At 42.7% G+C, this 14,167-nt stretch overlaps 1 protein-coding gene across 3 annotated transcripts in view; it reads right to left on the bottom strand.

The window, feature by feature from the left end:
* Positions 1–3,129: 3,129 nt before the first annotated feature.
* Positions 3,130–14,167, bottom strand: part of LOC135086779 (coatomer subunit beta') — a 40,586-nt gene continuing 29,548 nt past the window's right edge. For 2 of the 3 annotated variants that reach the window (XM_063981569.1, XM_063981566.1), the window contains 6 exons: positions 14,005–14,132; positions 12,107–12,263; positions 11,597–11,726; positions 9,812–9,951; positions 9,235–9,379; positions 3,130–4,275 (listed from right to left, as the gene is read on the bottom strand). In XM_063981569.1, the coding sequence (XP_063837639.1) occupies positions 4,243–4,275; positions 9,235–9,379; positions 9,812–9,951; positions 11,597–11,726; positions 12,107–12,263; positions 14,005–14,132 (733 nt within the window). In that variant the 3' untranslated portion in view covers positions 3,130–4,242. The remainder of the gene's footprint in view (positions 4,276–9,234; positions 9,380–9,811; positions 9,952–11,596; positions 11,727–12,106; positions 12,264–14,004; positions 14,133–14,167) is intronic. The other variant, XM_063981568.1, reaches the window with a different exon arrangement.

Here is a 14,167-nt window from a genome sequence, read left to right as displayed (position 1 = left end):
CGACACTTGTTTGTATGTGTGGGACAACACTTGCAACTGAATTTCAGACTAGTTTTCCTGAACCGATTGAGCTGAAATTTGGTATACTTATGTAAGTACGATGACAATGCAATGTTATGATACCATTGAGCTGGTCTGATGATGGAGTCATGAGGTGGCCATAGGAACTCCTAAATGAAACGGCGGCATCGCATCGAATTTGGGTTCGTTTAATTTGTCTTTTCGAGCACTTTAGTACTAGATGATGTCCAGGGTCCTGATGATGGAGTCAGGAGGTGGCCACAGGAATTCCTAAACGAAACGGTGGAAACTTATCGAGTTTGGGTTTGCTGGATTTGTCTTTTCGAGCACTTTGGTGCTAAATTGTATTGTAATTAAACCAAGGCTCTGAGATTGAGATACTACTAAAAAGTGTTTTAAACTTTTTTTAAAACAAACTTTTATTCTGAAATGCAGTTGTACTAAAACGAAAAAAATAATTGTACCTACTTATGCAAGGTTCAAATAATTTCGAAAGCTTGTAGCGCAAACATAAAAGAGGAATAAATTCCATGCTTATGCAAGCTTTCGAAATTATTTGAACCTTGCATACAATTATTTTTTTCGTTTTATTATCATGTGTTAACGGATTAACGATTAACGTTAACTTGCGTTAAATCTTGCGAAATGTAACGTTTTAACGTTTAACGAAGTTAATTTTTTTATTAACGGTTTAACGATTAACGAAGTTAACTATTTGATTAACGGTGCCCAGCTATGGTTACAGACCTATCTAACAAAAGATCTCGATATCTAAGTATAAACAACGAATCAGTGATAATACAATGTGGTTTTGATTTTAAAGTAAAACAAACATTAAGTAACCTTATTTTACCTACTAGGATTCTAGCAAAAATATTATCTACTTAAGGGTGATCTTAACAAAATGGAAGATTCTGTTATTATCGTTGTTTTCAGCAGATCAAAGACGGTGGTACCACATTTTAAACAATATTTTAATAGCGAAACTACAGGTTACAGTCACTAAAGTGTAATATTAGAGATGGCAATTCCAGGTTAAGAAAATTATTAATTCATTACTCACTTGCTTTACCTAAAATTACCTAGGTCCCACTTAGTATTGGACAAACCTACATAGGAGTACGAGAGATGTTTGCAAAACACCTATTTTAATGATTTACTATGTTAGTTTTTGCGAATAATCACTTTATTTACCGTCAGCACTGCACATGCACAAGCTTGATCACGGTAACTTGTCTCGAAACATAAAATCTTACCTATAGTACCTACCTGCTCAGCACCTGTTTCTAGTATTCCCACTTTTCAAGTTTCGACTTGCGTTGAGCGAAATAAATATTCTTATTTAAATTAGTTTTCCATAAAAAAACAATTGAAAACTGTTAAAGAAACCTGAGTTATTATTATAATAAAACAATAACAATGAATAGAAACCAGTTCAAAAACCGCATAAACTTATTTGAGAAATTATACACTATTTTTAAATAAACTCTGCACAAATCGCATTGCATATGAGAGCACAAACTTAACTAGCCTTACATAAACAAATTAGGAAAACATTTAAAATTACTCACAATAGTACACTGTTATCGAGGTATTTGACGCGGCGGCCGGCGCGTGCGCGTCTGTACAGCGCGCTACTGCCCACTGCCACTGCGGCGGTGAGATAAGCTGTGTTTTTCGTTAGCGGAAAAACTGCGCGCGAGTTGACTGGTGCAGTCAAAACCAAAGAAATCACCTTCATGCACGCTCACGTCTCAGTCTGACACTCGCACCAACGCTACTGCACACAACACTGGCTTATTTTACTCTGAGAATCAAATATCATCAAAAATATCTACCTACATTAAAGTGAGTGAGCCTTTGCACGTAAACGCCTGGGTGTACAGAGTTGTAGCACCAGTACAGTTTTTTACTATGCCAATAAATAGATTTGTTGAATGACGATTTAAGTAGGTATTGCAATAGAGTATACAGTATACCAATGCACTTCCTCCCGATTTACTATTGAGGCTGCTGAACTACTGATTATAATATGCGAAATATTGGTAAGAACTTAATTGAGGGTAGAAACATCGTAGTCACGTGATCCTTACAGAGAAAAAAATGCGGGAAAGAATAAATAAAAAAATAATATGGAAATGATCTTTGGAAGGAAGTTTTACATTTTATAACCTGTTTTTTTTTTCACTATTTTGGTAAAAGTTGTCTGCATTCATCAGTAGAGCGCGTTATCGAGAATTGAACTCCAATTAAATCGTGCGTAGTTAATACAAACAATCAAAGGATTCTAAGGCCCGTATTATGAAACGAAAACGAAAATCAATGAAAAAACTAATAGATTTAACCCATAACAGGTTTGAATCCAAGCTCGAGTATGAATCTAGTATAATCTGTTCGTAACTACTATCCTAATTCTGATTTAGGTACAGATATTTTAAGGTAATTAGGTACAGAGTAGTGCACAGATATGGTGCGTCCAGACTGGGCGAACGGGCTCGTGCTGCAAACTCCACATCTTGCTCACTCAAGAGCAGAGTGAGCAGGATGACAAGCGTGTCGCGTGAGCACGTTCGCCCAGTGTGGGAAATCCAGTCAGTGACAGCTGATCAGGGACAGCGATTTTCCGATTGGAATAAACTATACAGGCCAAATCTCTCCGTTTACTTACCTACTTACTGAGTTATCTGGCTGGACGCGCGTGCGGTGACTGTCAAATGTAGGCCTGAATGCCACTGGCTGTCACCATCCAGACTGGTGCACTAAATTCAAGCTGTGGAATAGAGTCTACAACCAGGCATGAAAAATCGGGTCTGAGTACTCTTGGAGCTACTATTATTAAATACATTTTTCTATGCTGGACCCCTTTTGAAATGGATCTAGGCGGAGACAAGGTTGTGGTCGCTAGATAAGTAGGCCATTGTACCCACTTAGAATTTATTCCTACAAAATATCCAGTTTAGATGTTTAATGATGATAAAGTGCCAAAATCGGTATTTTAATTAGCTAAGTAATTTTAAACAAAGTATGTAGAATGTATTTATAATGTAATGTGATTAAAGCATATCCAAGATGAATTGCGGGTGTATATTGTATGTACATAAAAGACTATTCGATTTCAAATTCCATATATTTCAATAACTTATTAACTGTCTTGTTTATTCACTAGAAATTTAATATAAATTCTAAATACGATCAGGAATAGTTATGGAGGTGCTACAGCGGGCTCGAGTGATGGATCGGTAATTTCTACTATTTTAACCTAAACTAATTTATTATGAGTAGTCAAAAAACAATAATCATGCATAGATCACCATAATTATGTTAAAAATGCCATAAATGTCGTTTATAATAAATAGAAAACTACATTTCTCTAAGGCGATTTATGCATGATTATACATGCATAAATTATTATAAACATTTATATATATTTAACATACGATCAAACGACTTGTATGACACTGCACATAAAAGATCGGCAAGTGAGTAAGAACAATTTTATACACTTATTTATAATACAAATAAAATATACACTCGGCTAAAAACTCGTGTACTATTCAAACGTTCCGTCGTATTCGATTTGGAATGGCAATTCTGTTAAGTATAATACTATACAAAGCTAGACAGAATATAAATAATTTTATCAGCAATCTCGCTCTTTTGGCCTTTTTATACAAATGTATTTCCCCATGCTAAGATAAAGATTAAAGACCAGTGCAGATGGCACGATTTCCAAATAATGGTTATCTACGCACAGGCGAAAATGAGTCTAATCAAAATTCGATGATTTGGTAGTACTCAAAAGGATTTGACGCTTAGAGTGAGAAGATCTGATTGTATCTATATCAAGACAATACACTTCATCTACAGCCGATAAGATGGCAAAAACTATTATTGACATTAGGCACCGGTTCAATTTAACGATACTTTTAAAGGAACAATAAGTTTGTACAATTCTTCACTATTGAACAGTAAGTTAGACAAAATCTGTATAATACTTTAATTTTACACATAATTAGTGTTACACTTCTCAGTCACGCCACAAAAGTAAATTTAATCAGGTTCTGTTGGATAATTGTCTGTAAAATGTCATTTATTGAATAAAATCTCATTAAATTTGCTTTGGCGCCGTAGTCAAGAAGTTTATCACCATAACTAGCACTTCTGGAAATACATAATTCTAATAACAGAATAGAAAATTAAATACACTTAATACAACTAATGCTAATCGTCTAGGTCGGCGTCATCGTATAAATCCTGGAAAAGAAAAGAAACATGTTAAAATCGGTGAAAAGAGCGCACATAAAATTGAACATCCATACAATCGATTTATTGAACATTGATACCACTGACCTCTATACAAATGGACTGGCTGGCATAATATTTTTCTGTCTATTTGATTTTCGCCATTTTAGCGCTGTATGCCATACTGTAGGGAGATACGAGTGTCCATGCAACTAAAATTAGTGATTTTCTTTCGCGCTTACTGCTATGGTTACCCCATATAATGTACACACGCCCACACTGTTAACTATACATTTCCGTTTTTGCTCTCGCTCTAATCAAATGGCGATTCTTTGCGATAGAACGAGATGACATGACTTTCAATGGACAGTTAACACTGTTGGCGATAGTACGTCAAAATTAGTTCTCGGGACACTCGTAGTGGCGCTTCAAATTGGCACACAAAATTAACTGTCATTTGTATGAGAAACCCTGTCCAGTATGTATAGAGGTTCAGTGATTGATACGAACGATATTCAATATACGGACTATCTACAAAAGCTGGGGATTCGCAAGACAAGGATGCGCAGGCCAACGGAGCGGTCCTTGAAACCAGCTTATTGCAACATTATTTTCAGTAATTCAATAAAGTGTACATGTATGCATCAACATATTTTTATAAGCAGAATCAAATACAGTGTTATTTTTATAATGGATCAAACAAAAATAATTGCTTCTACTGCTCAAATGCAACAACTCTAGAAACTGAAATTCAAATATGTATTAAAAAAAGCTCTCCAAACAAATTTTATCAACAACAATCAGTAATTTAGTAAGAGGACTGTAGGAAAAGTAAGTTGGATAGTAGAATTAATCCTTTTGTATGATCAAGTATAAAAATTAAATTCGTCATCATCAGCCTGTCGTTTTACAGGGAGAATAATTGGATAACTAAATTGTCACCTATTTACGTAATCTCAAGGACTGCTTTCGTTTCTTGTTGCAAAGGCCCGAAACCGGTTAAATATTCTTTAAAAACTATACAGGTTACATTTCAAATATGTATCTGACAATAACTACAAAAACTTGCATATTTGCAACAAAAACATGTAACCGGAATATTAACCGTTTTTTCTAATAACTATTCATTAACCCTTAACCGGGCAAACGTGGAAAAGAGACCAGATCAATTTGAATTTTATGCTGTGAAGATATGGTTAAAAACCAGTGAAAATATATTTTTCCTAAGCTTGGTTAAAGGTTAAGGTTACATAGTAAATTAACCGGTTTCAGCAACCTATTGTATACAGATTTATCGGAGGAAAGCTCTAAAATTATAGATAGAACCTACACTTCTGCAGACAAACTGAAATCCACGAATGCAGAGCCGCAGGGTATAATTAAAACATACATTTACATCGTATTAAATCTAAATACGTTTATGAAAACAATTGTAATCATTACCTTTAACTTATCCTCACCGAATAATTAAAACAGAAATAAAAAACGTTACTAAAAATTGCTCTAACGAATTGTATTTGAATAGATGCTCTTTGTAAATAATTGATTATGCATATCATGTGAGTTCAAAGAATATTAGGAATGATTTGATTAACATATACTTTCGAGCCCATAATAGTAATTAAACCCATTTAGATGCAGATCTACGGCCTACTTATCTATGCATGGGTTTTAATCCAAGTCATCGGATATCTGGAGCACGTAGTCATCATTGACTGGATATACGTATCCGTCGTCGCATTGCTCCGGGTGAACAGTTGGCGCCGGGTGAACAGCTGGCGCGGGGTGAACAGCTGGCACCGGGCCGCCGGGGGGCAGAGCCCTGGCGCCCTCCTCCTCTGGAGCGCCAGATGCGTCCAGATCATCAATGCCAGCCCTTAACGGACTTCCAGACTCTCGGTCTACCAAATTAAACAACTGGACAATTTCCTCACTATACCGGCAAGCCTCCAGAGACTCGATAACCTGCCCCACCACCAAGGCCTCACCACCGAGGTTTCTCTGTGGAACTATGCTGAGAATCGCATGCTGCGGGCTGTCGCGAAGGTGCCGGTTGTAATACTCGTCGTCCAGTCTGTCCTCCACTATGTTCATGAACCGGCTGAACCGATCGGCGTCCCAGGCGTAGCGGACGGGGCGCGGCGGGCCCAGCGGCGTGCGGCGCGCGCGCTCCTCCAACAAGCCGTTCCGGCGGCGCGGGCCCCACGGCCCGTGGGCCTCCTCGTGCGTGCGCGGTCGTCCGTCCACCCACCCGAACACCGCCGCCGGCCCGTCGGGGCTCCGCGCGCGCGACGACACGCTCATTTGCCCGGTCGCTCTGTCGAACCCGTTGTACAACTCTCCCACCGGATCATCGTTATTGCGGTCGTTGATGCCCGCTAAGTCCCTGAAGAGCCTGTCGACGTTCCCGATATCACCGGGATACCTCAGACCCCCGAACTGGTCGTCGATACCCCTGCCAGCTTCGTAAACGCTGTCGCCGGTCCTACGATCACCGAAGAGGTTGGGTCTTCGGCGATTATTTAATCCGTTGCCACCGCGGCGAGAGCTCGAAAGCCCGTTGCTCCATCCGTAAACATTGTCCATACCGTGGGCCCCGAGAGCACCGCCCACCGAAAAATTCATAGCTCCCCATGTGGTAAAAGATCCGCGGTTGATTCTAGAAGCCCCTTGGCGCCCATTGGTTCCTCCATGTCTGCTTGTAGGGCCATTGTCTCTACGATTGTCTATGCGATAGCTACCAGACACACCTCCTTGATTAGCTCCCCTAGAGCTCGTATTCAACCTATTGTCCCCTCTGCGGCCACCAGTGGCTACCGCGTTTAGCCTAATCAATTCGTCTACATGAATGTCTCCGTTTGAGACACCATTGCGATCATTGGAGTCCGCGTGTGCACTTGTGCGATAGTTTGCACCAGTCGACCCGTTATCTGCGCTGGAGCCATAAAGCTGACCATTGGCTACCGCTTCTGCACAAGTCAATCCATTGTTCTCAGTTGGACGAGCTGTGGGATCACTGGACCCTGAATGTGCACTAGTCACGCCATTGACCCCGCTACGGTGGGTTGTATGGCCATTAGACTCTGAGTCTGCCCTAGTCGACTCGTTATCCTCAGTAAAGTCACGAGTATATCCATCGGCTCGCGCATCTGCCCTAGTAGACCCACTGGAGCAGCCATTGTAGCCATTGGCCCCCGCATCTACCCCACTCATCTCATTATTCCCACTGGAGTTACCAGTATAGCCGTTGCCCCCCGCGTTTGTCCCATAAGACTCGTTGCCATTCCTAGGGCCACCAGTGTAGCCATTGGCTCCCGCGTCTGCCCCAATCAACTCGTTCACGCTAAGATTGCCAGTGTAGCCATTGGCCTCCGTGCTTTTCTCAGTCTCGTGGTCTTCATTGGGATTCCCAGTGCAATCATTGGCCCCTGCATCTGTCCTATTCAACTCGTTGTCCTCGGTAAAGTCACCAGTGTAACCATTGGAGCCCGAATCTGCCCCACTCGACTCGTTTTCACTGGGGTCACTAGTATTGCTATTAGACCCACTGTCTGCCCTATTCGACTCGTTGTCCTCAGTAGAATCACTAGTGTAGCCGTTGGAGCCCGAATCTGCCCCACTCGACTCGTTTTCACTGGGGTCACCAGTATTGCTATTAGACCCACTGTCCGCCCTATTCGACTCGTTGTCCTCAGTAGAATCCCCAGTGTAGCCGTTGGGGCCCGCACCTGCCCCATTCGACTCGTTTTCACTGGGGTCATCAGTATTGCTATTAGACCCCTTGTCCGCTCTATTCGACTCGTTGTCCTCAGCAGAGTCACCAGCGTAGCCGTTGGAGCCCGAATCTGCCCCACTAGATTCGTTTTCACTGGGGCCACTAGGGTAGCCATTGGCCCCGGCATCTGCCCCATTTGTCCCCTTGGTCTCACTGGGGTCAATTGTATAGCTATTGTCCTCTGCATTTGCCTCAGAAGACTCATTATCATCCCTAGGGCCACCAGTGGAGATATTGGCCTCCGCGTTTGCCTTAGTCGAATTGTTGTCTTCACTAGGATCACAATTGGAGCCATTGGCTTCCGCCTCTGCCCCAGTGGAATTGTTGTCCTCACTGGGGCCACAAGCGAAGCCATTGGCTTCTACATCTGCCCCTGTCGAATTGTTGTCCTCACTGGGGCCACAAGCGAAGCCATTGGCTTCTACATCTGCCCCTGTCGAATTGTTGTCCTCACTGGGGCCACAAGTGGAGTCATTGGCTTCCGCGTCTGCCCCAGTCGAATTGTTGTCCTCACTGGGGCCACAAGCGAAGCCATTGGCTTCTACATCTGCCCCTGTCGAATTGTTGTCCTCACTGGGGCCACAAGTGAAGTCATTGGCTTCCGCGTTTGCCCCAGTCGAATTGTTGTCCTCACTAAAGTCAACAGTGGAGCCATTGGCTTCCGCATCTGCTCCAGTCGAACTGTTGTCCTCACTGGGGCCACAAGTAAAGTAATTGGCTTTCGCACTTGTCCCAGTTTCATTGTCGTCCTCACTGGGGCCACAAGTGGAGCCGTTGGCTTCTGCGTCTGCCCCAGTCGTATTGTTGTCCTCACCGGGGTCACCAGTGGAGCCATTGGCTTCCGCGTCTGCCCCAGTCGAATTGTTATCCTCACCGGGGTCACCAGTGTAGCCATTGGCCCCCGCATCTACCCCAATTATCTCAATGTTATCACTGGGGTTGCCAGTAGAGCCATTGGGCCTCGCATTTGCACCAGTCGTCTCGTTGCCCTCAGTCGCTGCCCCTGCGTCTGTCCTAGCCAAATCATTGTAACCGTTACCTACAGCGTGGCTCTCGCCCCTATCGCTGACCTTAACTTTGCTATCGTCCCTATCATCCCTATCGCTGTCACTATCGTCCCTGTCACTGTCCCTATCACTGTCCCTATCGTCCCTACCGCCGTCGTCGGCCCCCGAGGGGCTGTGGCCGCTACTTACCACGCTATCGATGGTGTCTTCTAAAGCTAGGTCGTCGATCTCCCGCTCGATCTCTTGCATAATCTCGAGCGAGTCCTTGCGCTTGCGCGAGGTTTCACTCGGGCCCGATAGCGTATCGACTAGCTCCTGTGTCGACGATTCGCTGCTGGATACAAACATTTATTGTTTAGTGCAAATGTAGATCTCTTTAATGTAGGCTTGCTGGTTAAATACGGGTCATCTGTGTAAAATTAGTTTTATTAGGCGGTTATCACACTGCGCCGCGCTCCGCCGTGGAACGCGTGATTTTCATATAAAAAATCACGCGCGCGGACGCGTTGTCAGTGTGAAGTGCCGCGCGTGTTTTCTATACAAACTGAGGTACTTGCATACAATGATTAAATCTGTCGCCCCGCGCTCCACAGTCTGATAACCGCCTTACTAAAAATAACGGTAAAATGACCCGTTTTGTTACATAAGTAGGTTATTGTTTTCGGAACTTATAATGTACTCAAATTATGGAGAACCCTATATTTAACATGGAAGCGATTCAAACGATATCACACTGACAACATCAGAAAAGTTTAGTAGTACTGACCTTTCCAGGGGCTGTGGCTTCCAGAGTTCCTTCTTGATGGCTTCCTCCATCTCCTTGGCCAGGTCGCGGTCCAGGTTTGAGACTTCAGCGGGCGGGAGAAGCGTGTGTTGGCGTTGGAACTCCTCCAGTGTGAGCGAGTCCTGATAACAGGGTCAAGGTTTATAAAATGACGGTGAAGCGCTCTTTACTGCATCAATAGTGGACTGATATCATCACTATTTACAAATCGACGACAATGGAGAATGTTGAAAAAAGTATGACAGTGATTATGGTCACGTTGACATATTTCACGAGAGGCCTATGCGGTTCCGTGGCCTAATAAAGGCATAAAATGTGTATTAATACACCTTACAAATCAAATTTGCGCATGGTTTTAAATGTTTAAGTTAGATAATTAAGTATTGTGAATCTGTCTTTTCAATTTTAAATTATCAGTGAAAACTCATAGGCTTGTGTAAGACTTATTATTTTTATTCTACATGTATCATAATATAAGCTGTATGTTTTCCTAATAAAGAAAATAAATAAATAAAATAAATAAATGTTCACAAATTTTGTTTTTTAGCATTCTGTATTCTCTGTTAAAAATAAAAAATACACGTGAAAGAATTTTTTCGATAAGTCAATTAGTTTCCAAGATGTTAAATTTTAAAGGTGCGGGAGTCATAATATTACTGGCTCTCCAATTGGTGTACATGTATTTTCTGTGATTTGCTATATTCGATTTCTTATTTACATGAAATCAACAATGAGCACCAAATTGACTTTAAACATCAACAAGTGTCGTTATGTATGGATGTCTGTATACAAACTATAATATACAGCGTTTTGACAGCTCACTTGTGGCGTCTAAATTCCTATTGCAATTCGCACAGCCAAGTAGGATTCACTTCTATGTATAACACCAATTCGCCCGTCGATCAGTTAATTACTATCAAATTATCGTCTAAAGGCTTCGTCAAATTGGACGCGTAGGTAGTCCTAGTCCGTACCAAAAGAATGTGAATAGTTCCTTGTCATACACAGGTCCGGCATTAGCAGTAGTCAATGTTCTGCAACTCTATCAACGCGACGATAGGTACGCGTTCTACTTAGCGAAGCCTAAATTGTTCCGAATACTATTAACGCGACGAAAGACACGCGTTCTACTTGGCGAAGCGCGTAAGATCAGCGGCGAAACCATTCTATACTGGTCATCACAAAAATCGGCCCACCTACGTTTTACAGGAAAACTTGTTTCTACTGACACAATCATGGTGCCCCAACAATATTGGTGTTATTTGAAAGCTCAATAAATATCCTTAAAGAAAAACACATTTAATTTCTTAATTAACGATTAACATATACAATAAATGTGATAAATGTGACTTGAAAAAAGACCTCACTTTGGGCTCACCTCTGGGATCAATTAGACAATTTTTTATTGTTATAAAACCAAATAATGATCTCACGTGTCCTCTTTAACAGATGGATAGCGATTAATCCCAACTTAACAGTTTTATAGCCTTAAAAGTTGGCTCAAGCGTAACTACCTATTTTTTGAAGAAGTGACTCTGGATTGTTCTACAGACACATTTTTGGGGTAAAAAGTAGTAAAAACCTTTCCTTTAATGAAATGAAGTTTAGAACTAGGCTTTTAAATGGTGCCAATATTGGTGGGAAGTGGGGATGCATACGTTTGAAAGAGCTTGTCGCGGGAGGGTCGATTTTTGTGATGACCAGTGTAGTTCAATGCCACGTAGACAAAAGCTGTGAATCAACTAATATTGTGCTTAGCGCACTGACCTTGTGTTCCGGGAACAAGTTTTCGTACTGTAGCGGGTCGGCGAGCGACTGGCCCGACTTTTTGTTGGTCGCGCTCACCTTGTCGCGCCACATCTTCACGACGTTTGACGTTTGCGAAGGGAGGTACGATCTGCGAATACGCACGGCACAATCAACCAAAATCACTTAAAATTGTATCAGTGGCCATAAAGTTGGCTTAGTTAAATGAATAAGGTAATAAGATTTGTAGTCATGAAAATAGCTAAAGCAATATTTTCACAGTAATTAGCTAGCATGTGGAAACACATCCATTCTTCAAATCAGTGTGTATGTAACACAATGGCCAGCATTGATTTGCGTCTTGACACAGTTATAGACAACGTTATGTGTCAAAAACTTCTTGACAGAACCTGACAGTTCTCGCTGTCAAAATGTTTGTTCAAACATTTGTATCGTATTGAAATCACTGTAATTAATAGCTTGTTATTATTCGTTAGTGTGCACTGCCAGTCTTTCGGTGCGGACTTATACCTGGAAAAGAACGCTGCCTCTGGCATCTTGTCGCGGGCGATGAGCATGTCCAGACACGCCTGCAGGTTGTTCAGCGTGAACAGCGCCAGGAAGGCCACGTTGTCGTCGCCCTGCGCCGCCGCTGTGCGCGCCACCTCCTCCAGCAACGCCTTGTCACCTACACACGCCCGCGAAAACATTAACACACAGCCACCGGCTTCCCAGACACGTGCCTTACGCTAATGCAGTCACACCGACTCACTACAGCCAAGTAACTACGAAGAACAGCGTGTTCTATGACATTAAGCGTCGCATGCAGCATTTTGACATCAAATAAGGCGTGTGACCGACATCAGCAGCAGCGACCGACGGCGACGCCGGGCCAACGTCTGTCGCTCCTGCGTCGAACGATGCCGGCCACAGACCTTTAAGGCTTGGCCAAATTGAGCCAACCTCGCGCAGTGAACGCGATGCGCTCGCGTCAATTGCACTGGTATATTTGTATTTGCGTGACTTGTACTAAAGCCTGGTCCGTGAGCACGTAGAATCCCGTCCAATGACCCCAAGCTGCCCATCCTTGTCGCTCGCACGTAATTATGTTGCTGTCGCGCTCGCACACTCACTGCGGGCGCGTGTCGCACAGTCGCGACAGCAATATAATTACGCGCGAGCGATAAGGATGGGTAGCTTGGGGTCATTGGACGGGATTCTACGTGCTCACGGACCAGGCTTTAGTGCGATTATTCGCATGAAAGTGATCTTCTAATGTGATGCTCTTTACTCTTTTACAACGAAGGTACTCTCTACTATTTTCATATTTCCGAATCTTTCAGTCCCTTTCATGCGTCCAGTATTTTGACATGTATGAAAGAGACAAATCCGAGTCGAAAATACGATGTAGCATTAGAAAATACTCTCGCTGTCCCAATACCCTGATGTTGTAGTCCGTAGTAAAGGAAAATAGTTGGACACCAACGAATCAGCGTAGCGTCACGTGTAACGGCCACAACCACTATTAAACATTTTTTCATGATATCTTACAATGTAAAGGTGTAATTTCTTTTAAACATTACTTTGGGACAATGATGTGGCTCGTAATTCTAAAAAGAAGCGGTGCAATGAATTATGTCACCTTAATATGATCAATTCTAAATGGAAGAAAAGTCCACCACGGTCCGGAAAACATGGTGTGGACAGGCCTCGCACTCGGTGGACTGACGATCTGGTGAAAGTCGCAGGAAACACTTGGATGCGACTGGTCCTGCCAGTCGTTGTAGAAATCCTTGGAGGAAGCCTTGGTCCAGTCAACTAAGAAGAGGGATCAATAAGTTCACATCATTCCACACCTTGTTTTATTGTCTTCCTATTATGATACCTAAATAAATACTCTACTATAATAATATGTAAGCCTTTCTCATTTTACGTATGTACCTTAATATAACGAAATGCCACATTAAAATCAGTCGAGTAGTTGTTGCGTCCGTACACGCGCTCGTTAATGCGAAGATTTATTTATTTATTTATGAATAGAAGATATCCAACTATTCAAATCGACTACGTCCCAAGTCAGGTCGGCTACTCTCTACAGCAATTTCCGGAGTTTCCGATCTATCTGTCCCTCACCCGTTGTCCTAAGTGAGCGACGGAACGCGACATGCAGCGACGCGATGCAACGTAATGCGACCAATACTTCACGTGACGTATGACATATGTAATGACATATGACAGGCGATTACGTACGCCACTATTATACACAACGAACTACATAGTATTGTCGCATCAGGCATCGCGTCACGTTGTCACATTTATCGTTCACCTTAGACAAGGGTCACACTCAAAGCGAGCCGTTGGGAGAGGCAGATCTGAAGATACGGCAATAGCGTGAGGAAGTAGCCTTACACCAGGTAAGTTGGACTAACCTGTGCTGGCCGCGTAGAGGAGCAGCGCCGCGTTGTCCTTGGACTTCAGGTAGCAAGCCTTAGTCAGCTCTGTGTCAGCAGCCAGCACAGCCGCCGCGCCCAACCGCGACCATCGAGCTGCAGACGTCCTGGTAACACATCATAGTTGCCGCTTGATAACTTC

Source organism: Ostrinia nubilalis, chromosome Z (assembly GCF_963855985.1).
Source record: "Ostrinia nubilalis chromosome Z, ilOstNubi1.1, whole genome shotgun sequence".
Taxonomy (NCBI): domain Eukaryota; kingdom Metazoa; phylum Arthropoda; class Insecta; order Lepidoptera; family Crambidae; genus Ostrinia; species Ostrinia nubilalis.
The sequence above is the reverse complement of the archived record's forward strand: the minus strand, read 5'-3'. Positions and strand labels throughout refer to the sequence as shown.